The 13,799-nt window shown below is 37.4% G+C and overlaps 1 protein-coding gene across 2 annotated transcripts in view; it reads left to right on the top strand.

Annotated features, from left to right (window-relative positions):
* The window catches only part of LOC138049150 (2-amino-3-carboxymuconate-6-semialdehyde decarboxylase-like), a 39,065-nt gene that overhangs the window by 2,457 nt on the left and 22,809 nt on the right, over nt 1-13,799 (top strand). For both annotated transcript variants that reach the window (XM_068895344.1, XM_068895409.1), the window contains exons 3-7: nt 4,275-4,371; nt 7,588-7,637; nt 7,737-7,847; nt 8,586-8,627; nt 11,047-11,130. In XM_068895344.1, the coding sequence (XP_068751445.1) occupies nt 4,275-4,371; nt 7,588-7,637; nt 7,737-7,847; nt 8,586-8,627; nt 11,047-11,130 (384 nt within the window). The remainder of the gene's footprint in view (nt 1-4,274; nt 4,372-7,587; nt 7,638-7,736; nt 7,848-8,585; nt 8,628-11,046; nt 11,131-13,799) is intronic.

The raw sequence follows: 13,799 nt of genomic DNA on the forward strand, positions 1-13,799 counted from the left end.
ATGGCTTTCTCCTAAAGTTTTTAAAAGTGGAAGGGAAGTGCCAAATTCTAACTATACACTGTGATCAAATACCCAAGCTGAAAGGAATGATTGTCATTGGTCATATACAGAGAATTAGGAGACAGACGAGATTGTTACTACCTCCCTTGGTTGAAATTGGAAACTAAGAGAGAAATTTATGTTTGTCATTTGACAAATAGAATTGAACATGACTAAATCAAAACATACTTTAACCTAGTATACATACGTCTTTAGTTTGACAACAACAAGAGTGTTTCAGTGGTAAATCTGTCAATTACCACAAATAAAATATTGATGATGAATGGTCTTGACTTCATTGCATTTATAATTCAAGTACAGCTGTACCATGTTACAAATATTTGACCTGAAGCGGTTTAACAATATGGGCATGAAGGGATTTATCTTAAGGAAACACCTGGACTTTTTACAAATGTAGCTTAAGTAAAAGAACCAGTAGGTAAGTTTGGACAGTGAACCTTAACACACTCTCTTGTCTCGTTTAGTGAACCCTTCAGACATCCCAGGGAGTAAAATAATAATATTATTATTATATCCTATTATCTCTCGGCTGGTATGCACCCTCTGATTGGTCAATTTAGTGGTTCTATTTCTCTAGCATGACCCACTTACATGTAATTTAAAAGTTGGTTTTTTGATTTGTTCTTATGTTCTCTGGCTATTATTTTTTGTGGCTTCTTGCGTTTTCCAGTTCAATTGAAGGTTATAAATTGAATTTAGCCATAAATTATATTCACACCATAAATTGATTATCACTTTTTGTCATAAAATGCCTAAAATAGAGGTATCTATTTTAAAACTATTTTTCATTGTTTTAGTGTAGTGTGGGTATAAAATAGGACTAAAATGGACTTGCTTGTAATCTCGCAATCTGTTGTCGATAAGTTTAGACTTTGACAACGCTGCTCACATCATGCTTGCGTCAATTTGTCATACAATGTAATAGCCAATCAGGAACGCTCATTTTTGGATATAAACCAATCACATTGTGAGAAAGTTACACTTTCTTTGTGTCCTGATTTTGGTCACGCTCGGGAATGAACACTTTCTTTGTCATTGAGTAGTGTGGTAGAGAGTTTTAATTCTTGAAATTGGCCAATGAGGGTCAAATGGGCCCCCTTCTGTAATTTTAGGGGGTTCTTTTTTCAAGAAAGGGGATCCCCCAAAAGGTATATTTGAGACTCACCGGGCACTTTGCCACCATTTTGGAACATTCTGGGCAACTGAAAAAGCCTGGGCTCAAATTACTGCAGAATCCTGGATGTTTGTCTCATGTTGTTTGGTGAAATGGTGACTCAAACGAAGAAGAGGAAGGCAATTGAGACAGTAAGAGGATATAAAAGTTCAAAATAAGTTTATAGACCGACTGTCAATTCAGTCTTGTTGTCAGTGATGTTCTTGAATGCTTCATTTAAAATAAATAGTATTTATCCTTGGGTCTATGGTTTTTTTCCCACGCCCCATTGAAGACGGCAATGTACATGTAAATTATGTAGCATAACGTAAATTATAACAAAAATGAAAACATAATGTTAATTATGTAACATGTAACATTTACTGCTTTGTACTGCTTTTTAGTGATCATGGTATTTTTTAAACTATTTTTAACTGTGACAAACATATAAATGTAAATTATATGCTGCATTTTTTTTCTAAATTGTGGAAATCCTGCAAGGCCGCACTCTGGAATAAACCCTGTTTCTTACCACCAGGGTATTTTTTAAACTATTTTTAACTGTGACAAACATATAAATGTAAATTACATGCGGCATTTTTTTTGCAAATTACGGAAATCCTATAAGGCCACACTCAAGAATAAACCCTGGTGGTGAAAAACAAAAAGTTGCGGCTTTTCTTGGAAGCCTGGTATTCAATAAAGGATCCGCAGTCTGGAAATGACCACATCACCATCCCAGAGGTCTAGAAGTCTCTGTGTTATGACAAGTAGCATTGCGTGACAAGCGTTACTTCCTAGAAGCTTCGCAAGAGTTCGTAGTTTGTTTATTTTTAGGTTCGTGCGTAAGCGTTTCTAAATCGGTGTATTTTGTAATCTTTTTATAATTAGATTGATTACTATTTTAGAAAGTTCTAGAAGCTTATTGTGAGAGTATATAAATAGACGAGTCCTAGCGAAGTTTTTTCTAACTAGTTTTTCAGAAGCGAAGAGAGTTGGCGTTAGCTGTGTTTAGTCAAGTGTGACAGAAGCAGTGTTTATTCAAGTTGGCGGAGGCCGTGTAAGTTTGTCGAGTACGTGTTGTTCAGAGTTTTACTTCATGCAAACTACGTTCATTTTGGAATAAATCTTCTTGTTGTTGTTCAGGCAACCCTGCGTTCAGTTCAGTTTGCAAACTACCTTTCCTCAAAACATTCGAACTCGTAAAACTCTGGCATGGGCATAAGTCTTGCGCTACGTTTTCAAGAAACTGTACGCGGATTTTCATCAGCGTGCGCTGACGTGCTGTTATTTGAATCATGCATGCTACCGTTGTATTGCAACTGATGCAGGCTTAAGCATCAGCCGAAACGTCTTGCACGAGACATCAAAAAAACTAGTCAGTGTCAAACCATTATCTTAATACTATATAGAAACACCACTGCTATGTAATTTCTGCAAAAGAATAACATGATTAATGCTGTCAAATGCTTTAGACATATCCAGAACAAATAGAGCAGAAATCTTTTTGTCATCCATGGCTGTAAGTAGTTCATCTGTAACATGGTTACAGAGTATTAAAGGTGTCAACTTGATCCTTGAAATCATCAAAAAAGAAAATCATATGAAATGGTACAAATGAGAGATCTGTGCAGAAACCGTCGGGAATATAGCTCTTGAAATCCTAGTTATTATACAGGATGGCTTGGCTCTAGGCATTCTGAATGTCAAATAAAATAGGTGCCTTATATCCATGATTTTGAAAAAATACAATTAGTGTAAAATCAAATATAGTTACACAAAAATAGATGTGATAGCATTAAAATACATTGTAGGTATAAAATATATGATAAAATAGTGCTGATTTTGTTAAGAAAATTTCCAAGACATGAGTAAAAAAAAGAAAAGCCTATAATATACCTGGAAAGACTAATCTATTTGGATCATCGGAGCAATTTAAATGTGCATGCAATGTTCAGAGACCAGGAAATGGCAGACCTCTGCGTTTGACACTGAATTGCTTTTTCATGATACCCAAATACTTCCCTTGAAGTATAATTATCTATCTCTCCATACCAACCTCAACCCCAGACTTTAATGGTAACATTATGATGCTAGATGGTATAGCCTGGGAATTGCTGCTGCAGCTCTAATGGAAGGTGGCCATACTTGGTCTTGGTCGTCTCCTGTTTCTTCCTTTGCTGGTTATCCTTTCATGGGCAGCTGATTTCTACTGCAAGCTCTCTCCTCCCTCTTGTGATCAATGAATCTTGCATCCAGCCTGTTCTACTTTATGTGGTTGTGCCCGGCTTAGAAGGGAACATTCCAGTTTAGTATAATTAGTACATAGGTGATTTATTGAAAAATTCTCTGCCACATGTTATGCCAATCTAGGTACTTGTTCTGGGCCAGTGCTGAGCTCCCAATTAGAACTGTTGGGAGGTTTTCTGGTACCTTCCCACATGACCTGCATGAGCATCGCAAGTTGGAATGGTGCGAATCTTCTATGATGAGTACAGCTTTAATAGTTGGGAGTGGCTGTTCATAGAGCTCCATCATCCCAGAATCATTGGTATCTGTTGGTGCATCTGGCTACTCCCTTAGCCACACAGAACACCCCCATTGATTTATAGTAGATCTTCATCTTCCCATTGTGATTTGAGAAACGTCTTGATATTGATCTCTTGTAGACTGCCTTGGGTGAGTCTTAGAAAATCTTTGCTGTTTTCTTCCTTGCTGTAACATTTTTGGTCTGGATAACAATACATGTACCAAGCTGCTTGGCAAATGCATGTTGTTCCCTGATCAATGACTGATGCCCTTGGTTAATTGGCAGCTTGCTCTTCAAAGGCATGCACTAGGTACATAGCGAGTCCTTGTTCCTGACAGAGGAGCTTGATAGCTGACTTGACCTTGGTCTACTGTGTACTCTGTCTTAACTGATCTTAGCCTACAGCCTCCTACAGGTGCTTGGCGGGTAGACAAGTGCTGTAGAGCCAAGCAAGTGTTTCCTGCCAGCTTCAGTATTATTATAATTGACCTATTAAAGGTCAGATAATTTTCTGTTTTGATTGTTGTTTAGGGTAAAGCTAAGATGATGAAAGATGGGAAGCTTTTCCGTGTTGTAGATGAGAACTGTTGGTCTCCAGAGGCTAGAATTAGAGACATGGATGCAACAGGTACACGGTACAGTATACGTGAAATGCTGGAATAAATAACATTGAATGTAACTATGCACAGTGTTTGACAATATTAATGCGCTTGTTAACCCTTTGATGTCCAAACCGGTCCAAACTCGGTCTAACGCCAGACGATTTTACTCGTCAATGGGGAACCCCTGGGCGTCAGTGGGTTAATCACTCACTGAAAAACTCCATGTCCCCATTAAGACAATCTTTAAAATTGCTAGTCCCTAATTTTGGGGCCAATTTAGTCCCAATATGAGTAACACCCTGGTTAGTCTAGAGAAAGACAGTTTCCTCTCGTCAAACAACTATACAACTATAAACAATTTACTATTGTAATGAAGATGATGTTAGATGTTAATCCTGGGGAATTGAATGAAGAAGTGTCATTTCTCGATGGCACAACTTGGAAATACCAGTACTTGGAAAAAATCTGAGTGATCCTTTGCAGGAGTCAAACCTGCAATCTTTGAATTACTAGTTTAAATGTTCAGTATCAAAACAAGTTCAGCATGTATCAGGGCGTGACAAAAAGGCTGTCCGATAGCCCAGGGCTAGTGGAACGATGTTTTGGGCTACCCAATAACTTGCAAAGATCCTCTAGGATCCTCCCAATATCTTGCAAAGATCCTCGAGGATCTTCCCAGGATCTTCAAAGATCCTCCTAAAATCTTGTTAAAGGTCCTCAAGAATCTTTAATATGATTCCCAAGATCCTTGAAGATCTTCGAGGATTCTTATATGAGGATTGCTGAAGATATTACCAAGATCTTGTGAAGATCCTCAAGGATTCCCCCCACCCCACCCCTTCCCCAAAGATCTTGCAAAAATCCTCCCAGGATTTTGTTTAAGATCCTCAAGGATCCTTCAATTTCTTGCCAAGTTCGTCAAGGATCTTCAAGGATACTTTTAGGATCCTCAAGAATCCTCCCAAAGATCTTCAATGCTATTCTTAAAAGATCTTTCAAAGATCTTTACAAATCTTAATACCACTGTATTAAATATTAAATATGCAATAAAATTTTCATATAAAGAAAGCCATTGCAACATATTCATAATTGAAAAAATGCACGCACAACAAGTGCAAGCTCAGATTTTTAACAGAGCACTTCTCATAAAAAAAATCATTATATTCCTATACAGGCCATTTGTGATTCAGTGAGAAATTTCAATTGTTTTCAAATGGTTACAGTGCCACACTGACCATACCATTGCTGTCTAGAATTTTCCATGGGTTTTGCTTTTGACATCAGGGAAATGTTTCTGCTTTTTCACTGCAAACCAGGGGAAGGGAAGATGGCAAATCTTGCTATAATTGTGTTCTTGGTTGAATTGGATGCTGCCAAAATCAGAGTGGAATACCTAACCCTACAGACATGTCGGTAACAAGCTATAGAAACGATCAGTATATTGTAAGATAAACAAAAATCGTGTTAAAAAGATTTAAGCCATTCCAACTGCCCCATCAAATCATAATCTCTTGGAGATAGGTGAAGGGATTTAACCATCTGCATGGAAATTGACAAAATCTGCTAGGACTTGCAATGGTATGTGGTATGCTGTTCTATAACGCTAGTAAATATAAGGATAGGATCTAATACAAAACTATTGTTACACTGTTTAATAACAAACAGAGGAACTGGAACTGGAAATTCTTTTCATTATAATAATGATGACAATGATAAGTATACAGGGTCCGGCTACTGGGTTTTGTTTTCAGGCAACTATCAGAACATACTTTTTTAGCATAAAACATGCGCTGGGCACCCTAGATTTCACAGTTGAGAGCCTCAATGACAACAACAACAGTAGACTCATAATAATTGTCATCTTCATCAAAAAGTAAATCTAAAGAAAAAATATCTTGGAAGAAACATTCCACAATGCATACCACACACTTGTCGCAAAGAGTAGGGCATGTAGTTCCCGGTGTTGTGATCTGTCTTCTGTGGTGTATCATGCCCGGCGTAGCTAATCGAACGAAACCGAACCAAAAACCAATCAAACCCAATCGTTTGATTGGAGTTCGATTGGTTTGGCAATCGAACATAATCGAACTGGAACTTTTTTGTGAGTTCGATTAAGTTCGATTACCGAACCCAATCGAACTCAATCAACGCGATTGGTTCGATTTTGTTCGTTAGAAGAACAAAATGGTATACAACATTGATAAGCATTAACTCTTAGTAGAATTGGAAGGAATTCACTCTTTTAACTGAGTTTTAGCTAGAGGAGCAAGTGTGAGAGCAAGTGTGACCGGATGAAACTGGTTCGTGTTTCTGATTGTTGTGGTGTTCGATTATGTTCGATTGTTGGACCATTCGATTACTGAACATTTGATTGCGTTCGATTGGCAAAATTTTTTTGTGATTTCGATTACGTTCGATTACCGAACCCAAGCGAACCCAATCGAGCGATTGGGTTTGATTGGGTTCAATTACCAAACATTCGATCATGGTTGGGAGGGTAATGCTTGGAGATATTAGCTACACCAAGCTACTCTAAAATCCGAGGGTAAAGAAAGAAATGTGATATGACCCCGCCTTGGTCGGTGTTCTTTGAACAAAGAAGCATTATTTTCTTATTCAACGGTCCATTGTGAACTTCCCGGTATTTGTTACTGTACCTAGATTGACAAAAGATCGCACAACAATACCGCCTGTATAACTATTTGTTGCCCAGAGTTTGAGAATCGTGAAAATGTCTAAGAACCCAAACAAGCCTACTACCTTGTTTTAACATGGAGCATTTTAACCCATTCACACCTCAAACACCCTAAGACGTCCCTTCCGTTGACGAGTACGTTTAAAATCATCTGCCATTAGGCAGAGTAAAATCTCACTCTCAGGGGTCAATGGGTTTAAGCTAGTTTTATTAATAATTTAATTTAAATACACTTTTACTTTTTAACTAATTGTATTAACATGTAAATGTAGCTACATGTATATATAATGTATTTATACTTGTATATTCAATAAAGATTCAAAGATTCAAGGAAGTCCAAAAAAAAGAAAAGTTAATTAAAGCAAATTAAATGGCATCAATTAACACGAACATACGAGAAATAATAACTTGCCAAAGTGTTAACATATCTTCTCACGCCATGATAATTATGATTAAAGGTGTTTGAGTTTATCAGAATTCTATAGTTTGCATTTGAATTTGTGAACCTAAACACTACACTAATTCTGTTATTTTTTGGTACATGTAGGTGTCTCTGTTCAAGCAATGTCAACAGTCCCAGTCATGTTCAGCTACTGGGTATGATGGCACAGCAAGCTTTTGGCTTTGAATAATGTTTTTTTATTTCTTGCTTTGCATATCAGAGAGCTCAGTATCATGTTGGTTCCATGTTCTTAGGCCAAGCCTGAAGACACTTTGGATTTGTGCAGAATACTGAATGACGACCTTGCAAAAATTGTAAAGAAGCATTCAAAAAGATTTGTTGGACTTGGTACCCTTCCTATGCAGGTAATGATAATAAGAAGTTGTAATAAAATGAATTTTGTTCTATTTAATTGATTATGGGATGTTAACTGAAGTACTTCTTTATGAACAATCAAACCATTTCAGATCAAATCAATAGCTTCTAAGAAGATTAGAATGAAAGTACTTCACTGTGAACATGTTGTGGGTAAAAAATTGGGAATTTACCTTAGCAAACATGACTACCACTGCTGAAAATATTCTTTTGGAAATAACAATTATAACTGTGTTGTAATCATTTTGTGATTATCCAGAGAAGGTGTAAGATGTTTTCAACAATTTAGTTGGTTTGAGTCATGGTGCTTAACCTCAGATTTGGTCAGTTCACATTGTTGTAAGGAGAAGAACATCAAAGAAATGTGCAAAAATGTGAAACACATGTAGGAGGTTCGCAGAACCATTGTTGTTGTTCATAAAACCCATTGTTTTGTGGTTTTCTCGTCCTTATTGACATCATGCATCCTTTGTCAAAACTTCGCCAAGCCTGAAGGATTCAGTGGATGTTCAAAGAAGATGTATAAAAAATCCAGTTTGTTTTGAAAGTTGAAGGGGTCACAAAAACTTGTGTTGTGGTGAAATTCACAAAATCAGGCTAGACTGTAAAGGCGACACTATACAGAAGAAGACCTACTGTAACTAACCTCCTGGCTATTCTGTAGTATTCACTCAATTACCACAAAGATTATAATATTCTAATCTCCTTTATTCAACTCTTTATTGCAGGCACCGCAACTTGCAGTACAGGAACTAAAACGATGTGTGAAGGTGAACATTGCACTTGGGACCAATGTATTTTACTCTATTTAGCAATACTATCATGACTAAAGTGGAACCATTCCTAAATGTGCTGACTTTATTACTTAAACTAAAAGACAGAACGGAATTTAGAACAGAACAGAACAGAAATTGAAGTGACAGAACAAAATTGACAATTTTGGTTCTTCTGATGCTCCATCTCTGTTCTATTGCTTCAATTTTTGTTCTGTTGCGACAATTTCTGTTCTGTTGCTACAATTTCTGTTCTGTTGCTTCAATTTCTATTCTGTTGGTTCAATTTCTGTTCTGGTTTCCTAAATTCTATTCCAGTGAATCAATAATTAAAAATATACAGGATCTTCAAAACAGAATTTGAAATAGGGTTTTGGTGCATACATGTACATGACCCCTCATACCCTCCCTCCAGTATTTTAGGGTAAGTATACATCCTACACCATGGATGGTTATGTGCTGACAGGTGCCTGGAAGGTGGACTGTGGCTTGGTTGCCATGGTGACTTCCTTGTTGCTGAGGAGAGTGTTGCCTCCTCTTTTTGCTAACTTAATGACATCTTCCTTCCAATGAATTGGCATATTGCTTAACGTTAATGGTGGCCATCCGGCCACAGACTAGTAGGAATTCAGTTTTAGTGATTAGGTGTTGAATATCCATGCACTATCCACTCTGGCTAGTGAATGAAAAGAATAGGCCATTTCCGAGTTCATGTCTGTCTCCTCTTCAAAGCGAGTCTAAGTGCGAACTTTTTGTTGTGAAAATTAGTTTTCATTCATATGTAAAGTAGAACTAATTACCATCACAAAAACTTCGCACTTGGACTCGCTTTGAAGAGGAGGCAGACATGAACTCGGAAATGGCCTATTGAAATTGGCCAGATTAGTTTCTGTTTTCCTCAAAAGTAACATAAGGTGTAAGTTTGTATACACTGTAAAACCCCCACTAACAAAGTGCAGATTTATGTGACATGCATTGTTTATCAAAATTTAAATTTACTTTCCCACAATTATATGTACATGTATTAACTTAGAGAGCCTTCTGAGAGTCTTAATTGTTGGACCTGGCCTACATATTTTCTGGGTCAGAAGCCACCATTTAATACTTAATAAGCTGAAAAAATAGTGTTGGGCTCTGTTGGGGACCTCTGGGGTCCATACTGACTGGGTTTCACTTAATCAGCTGAAAGTGAGTTCATATCTAAATTTTCTAACTCAGCTTAGCATCGCAAATACAATCTGAGAATAAAAGCATGAACAAATGTCATGATTTTGAAGAACTGTATCTAGGTAGGGAGTGAGTTCTGACCAAGCAGTAGTTACTATCATAAAGCGAGTGGATGGCCAAGTATGATAGATGCTAGGCAGGATGATAATAAGGAGTGAATGAAATAAATGTGTATATTTGAAGTGTGGGTAAAAGACAAAAGAGAGAAGTGATCCTGACACTTATCTGCCAGTGGACAATTTAAGGAATTGTCTCTTATAGACCAGTGCTGGAAATAACAGTCGGTCATCGGACATTGTCCGAACAAATTTTGAAAATGTCTGGCCAATTTCACATTATGATCGGACACGATGGCCGAACATGTCAACAGCACATCTTGAGTTATCTTCCTCAAGGTGTTGTCAGTCAATAAATTATGTCCGGTCCAATTTGTCAAATGTCCGACCAAAAGGAAGATTTGAAAGGACATATGTCCTCTGAATAAAGAAAAATTACTTCCAGCACAGTAGACACATGAAAATTTCAGGTGGCTTCAATGGGATTCAAACCCATGACCTCTGCGATGCCAGTGCAATGCTCTACCAACTTAACACGAACACATGAATTCAACAAATTGACCAGTTCCCAGTTGTGTGGCGTCATAGCTCAGTTGGTAGAGCATTGCACCAGCATCATCCCATTGAAGCCACCGGAAATTTTCAGGTTTCTGAAATTGTCCAGATAAGTGCAAGGATAACTTCTCAAATAAGAATTAAACCTAGTGACAAGGGTAGCCGAAGAATCCCAGAGGTAGGCTTGACACACTAAATTTTAAGGATCGTCAACCAATTTTCACTTACTTAAATTTGGTTTACTTAAATTGACTGACCAGTAATACACTGAGTTTCAAAACTCACATCCAAAACACATTTGCTTAATTAGGTTTTAGATACAGTTTTGATGAGCACATTTTCACATTGGATTACTTGAAATTATTTAATTTCTTTCAGAAAATACGTCCAAATATTGTTTACTTTAAATCAACTAACTGATAGAATCAGTCTCTAGTTGTGGCTTTGATTTCTAACACTACATGTGTAATTTTAATCACATGTAATTAAAATTACATTACTCTTAAGGAGGAGAGGAAATTACATGTACACACTAAGATCACAAATTTCTAATTTAATTTCCATCCTGTTATTTTCAGGAGCTTGGCTTTCCTGGAGTTGAAATAGGTTCCCATGTTAATGACTGGAATCTTGATGCCCCTGAACTAGATCCTGTCTTTGCTGTAAGTGATTCGTAATTTTACAAGTACTTGTACCTTCCTCATGATAAAAAAATAATTCCTTTATTAGCAGTTTCTTGCTTGGCTTTAACTTTTGTGCAAAATCATTGGTTTAGATTTATAAGTTCATTTAGTTGACCCTCTTAGCCTTTAGCCCCGTTGAAGGAGGACCTTCACTTAGTTTGAGGTGTGAGAGGGGGTATTGTGATAACTGAAGTTAAAGTGCTACACTTTTAATGAAATCTGCCTACAGTAAGAGATCTTTTTGGGTACGGTGAGTTATGTTAGTTCTGCCCTTCCTCACATCCCTTCCGCCCAATTTTTCTGGATGCTGAAGTACTCACACACTATTATTTTGCAAAGATCAGGGGACATAATGCCCTACTGAGTTTGATTCAGTGTCATCAACGAAGTGGCCATCTCTACATGTCTCAGGATAGCTTATGGTGGATTAAGTCACTTATTAAACTAAAAGTTGACTTGGCTTAGAGCTGGAACAATACAACATCACTACTACAAATAGAAAAATGCTAGAGTACGGGAATTTTCTGGGTTTTAAGGCAAGCAACATTTTGCTGTTGTTATGTTTATTTTTAAATGTTAAGTATAATCTTACATCCTTGTAACTGGGGTATCAAAATTATCATCTAAATGAGCATACTCTGCGTACCCCCACCACCCTGCCCCTCCAAGCATCTCTATCTGAGGTTGCCACAGGCGGTTTATAATACAAAACTGCAATAAGATTTTTTGGTTTTATCAACAGACTTGATAATGTAAATTGACCACGTACAGGGATTATAAAAGCTGACATTTCGATCATTAGCCCCTCGTCAGAGCAAATTGTGGAATTATGGGTTGCGTGTAGTTTTTATGGTGAAGTCGGAGCTACGCTATTGGTGGTAACATGGCAACGTGAAAAATAGGAGTACATTAGTGAAATGAAAAGCTTTCGTTAATACCGTGGGGATTAAGGGTGCCGATTTGGAAGATGAATTTTTGCTTCAGATTCTTGCAGCTTTACGTCATACCTTGATGTAGGGAAAGGTCGCAGATAGCCGTGTGTTGTTTGGAGTGGTAAGGGAGATTAAAATTACGAGCAACTGGCTTAGATGTATCCTTGTCCTTGTTATCAACATTGCGAAGGTGTTCAAGGAATCAGTCGCCTAGTCGTCTACCTGCCTCGGCAATGTATAATTTATTGCATAACGTACAGGTTATGCAATAAATGACATTTGCAGAGGTACATGTGAAACAATCAGTGATCTTAACAGATCGCTTAGGTCCCGACATTTGCTAGTGTTAAGAGTGGAAAGGCAAGGTTTGCATCGTGAGCACGCGCATTTGAAAGTGCCGGGTTGCTCGTTAGTTTTGAGTGCGCCTCTAGCTAAAAAGTTGCCTATGTTTTTCTCGCGTTTGAATGAAATTAGTGGAGGTTGCGAAAAGATTCTACCAGTCTTGGGATCATTTTGGAGTAATTTAAGAATTACTGCATGATCAGGGCAAAAAAACTTTTTTTTCATTCCATTTGTCCATTGGACGAGTAACATTGAGATTTTGGTTGTCGAAAGTTAAATTCACTTGTCCAAAAAATATATTTAAGACGAGATTTTTTTGAACATCGAGCAATAAAGCGCGCCAGCGGCCAAAAATCCCATAAGAGCTTGCGCGCATCTTACTTACAGATCAGGACTTGTACCGTCGGCCATATTGTGTCGCGGTGGAAGAGCACATAGAAGTTGTGTTGAGTGCAAGCGATTAACCAACCATTTTGCACAGGTATTTCATTCAGTCACTTCGGAAAGATCTGCTAAGCTTTGAAAAACGTTTTGAAGCGGTGAATTCATCGTATTTACTTAAACCTTCTTGCAAGGTTACAACCAGTTCGCAAATTGTTCGAAAAGATCTTTCTGCTGTAAGATTTCGAGTTCTCCGACTCTGCTAATAAGAGATCCAGTCTACAATTAGTGTGTCAAGACTTGCTTTTGGACTATCTTGAGATTGCAAACCTAGGATGAATTCTTATTACACTTCTATTAAAATAGTGTGAACAGTTCTTTTGTCATTGCCTTGTCTGTGACCGGTGATCTGATAATAATTCGAGTTAGAAGTAGTCAAGTTGATGTGGAAGCAGCTTCTGTCACTTGCGTTACGGTTCAGTGAGGTTTCCTACAGATCGTTTTCGGACTGCTGTTGTCGTTACAGCTGGGTGTACTCTATCGCTAGACCTTGCAAAAGGTAATTTTGTCCTTTTTTTTTTTTTTGAAAGGTATCGAGTATTCGTGGATAGGTTCCTTTAGAGTTGATTTTCAGCTTATCTCCCGCACACTTCTTCCGTAAAAAGGTTCGTGAGACCCCCAGTGTTTAAGTGTTTCCTTTTCAGTTCCCCTTTAAAATTACACATTAAGATTGTGTTCAGCTTAGCTTCAATTGTCAACTTTCAATTTCGATTGTTGAGTTGAATTTCTCATAAAATATGCCACAAATGTTTCACTTTCCAATTCACTAGAGTTAAGTCTAGCTTATATCAAAGTTAAAAAAAACAAGAGTTATTCAAGGTTTGATCTTTGTGAAGAATTGAAAAAAAAAAGAAAGAAACTAGTCCCAGCTGAGCCTCAGAGATTGTAAACAATGTCTTCATCAGTACTTACTTAAAGTATATGTAAAAAACC

Source organism: Montipora capricornis, chromosome 1 (genome assembly GCF_036669925.1).
Source record: "Montipora capricornis isolate CH-2021 chromosome 1, ASM3666992v2, whole genome shotgun sequence".
Classification (NCBI taxonomy): Eukaryota; Metazoa; Cnidaria; class Anthozoa; order Scleractinia; family Acroporidae; genus Montipora; species Montipora capricornis.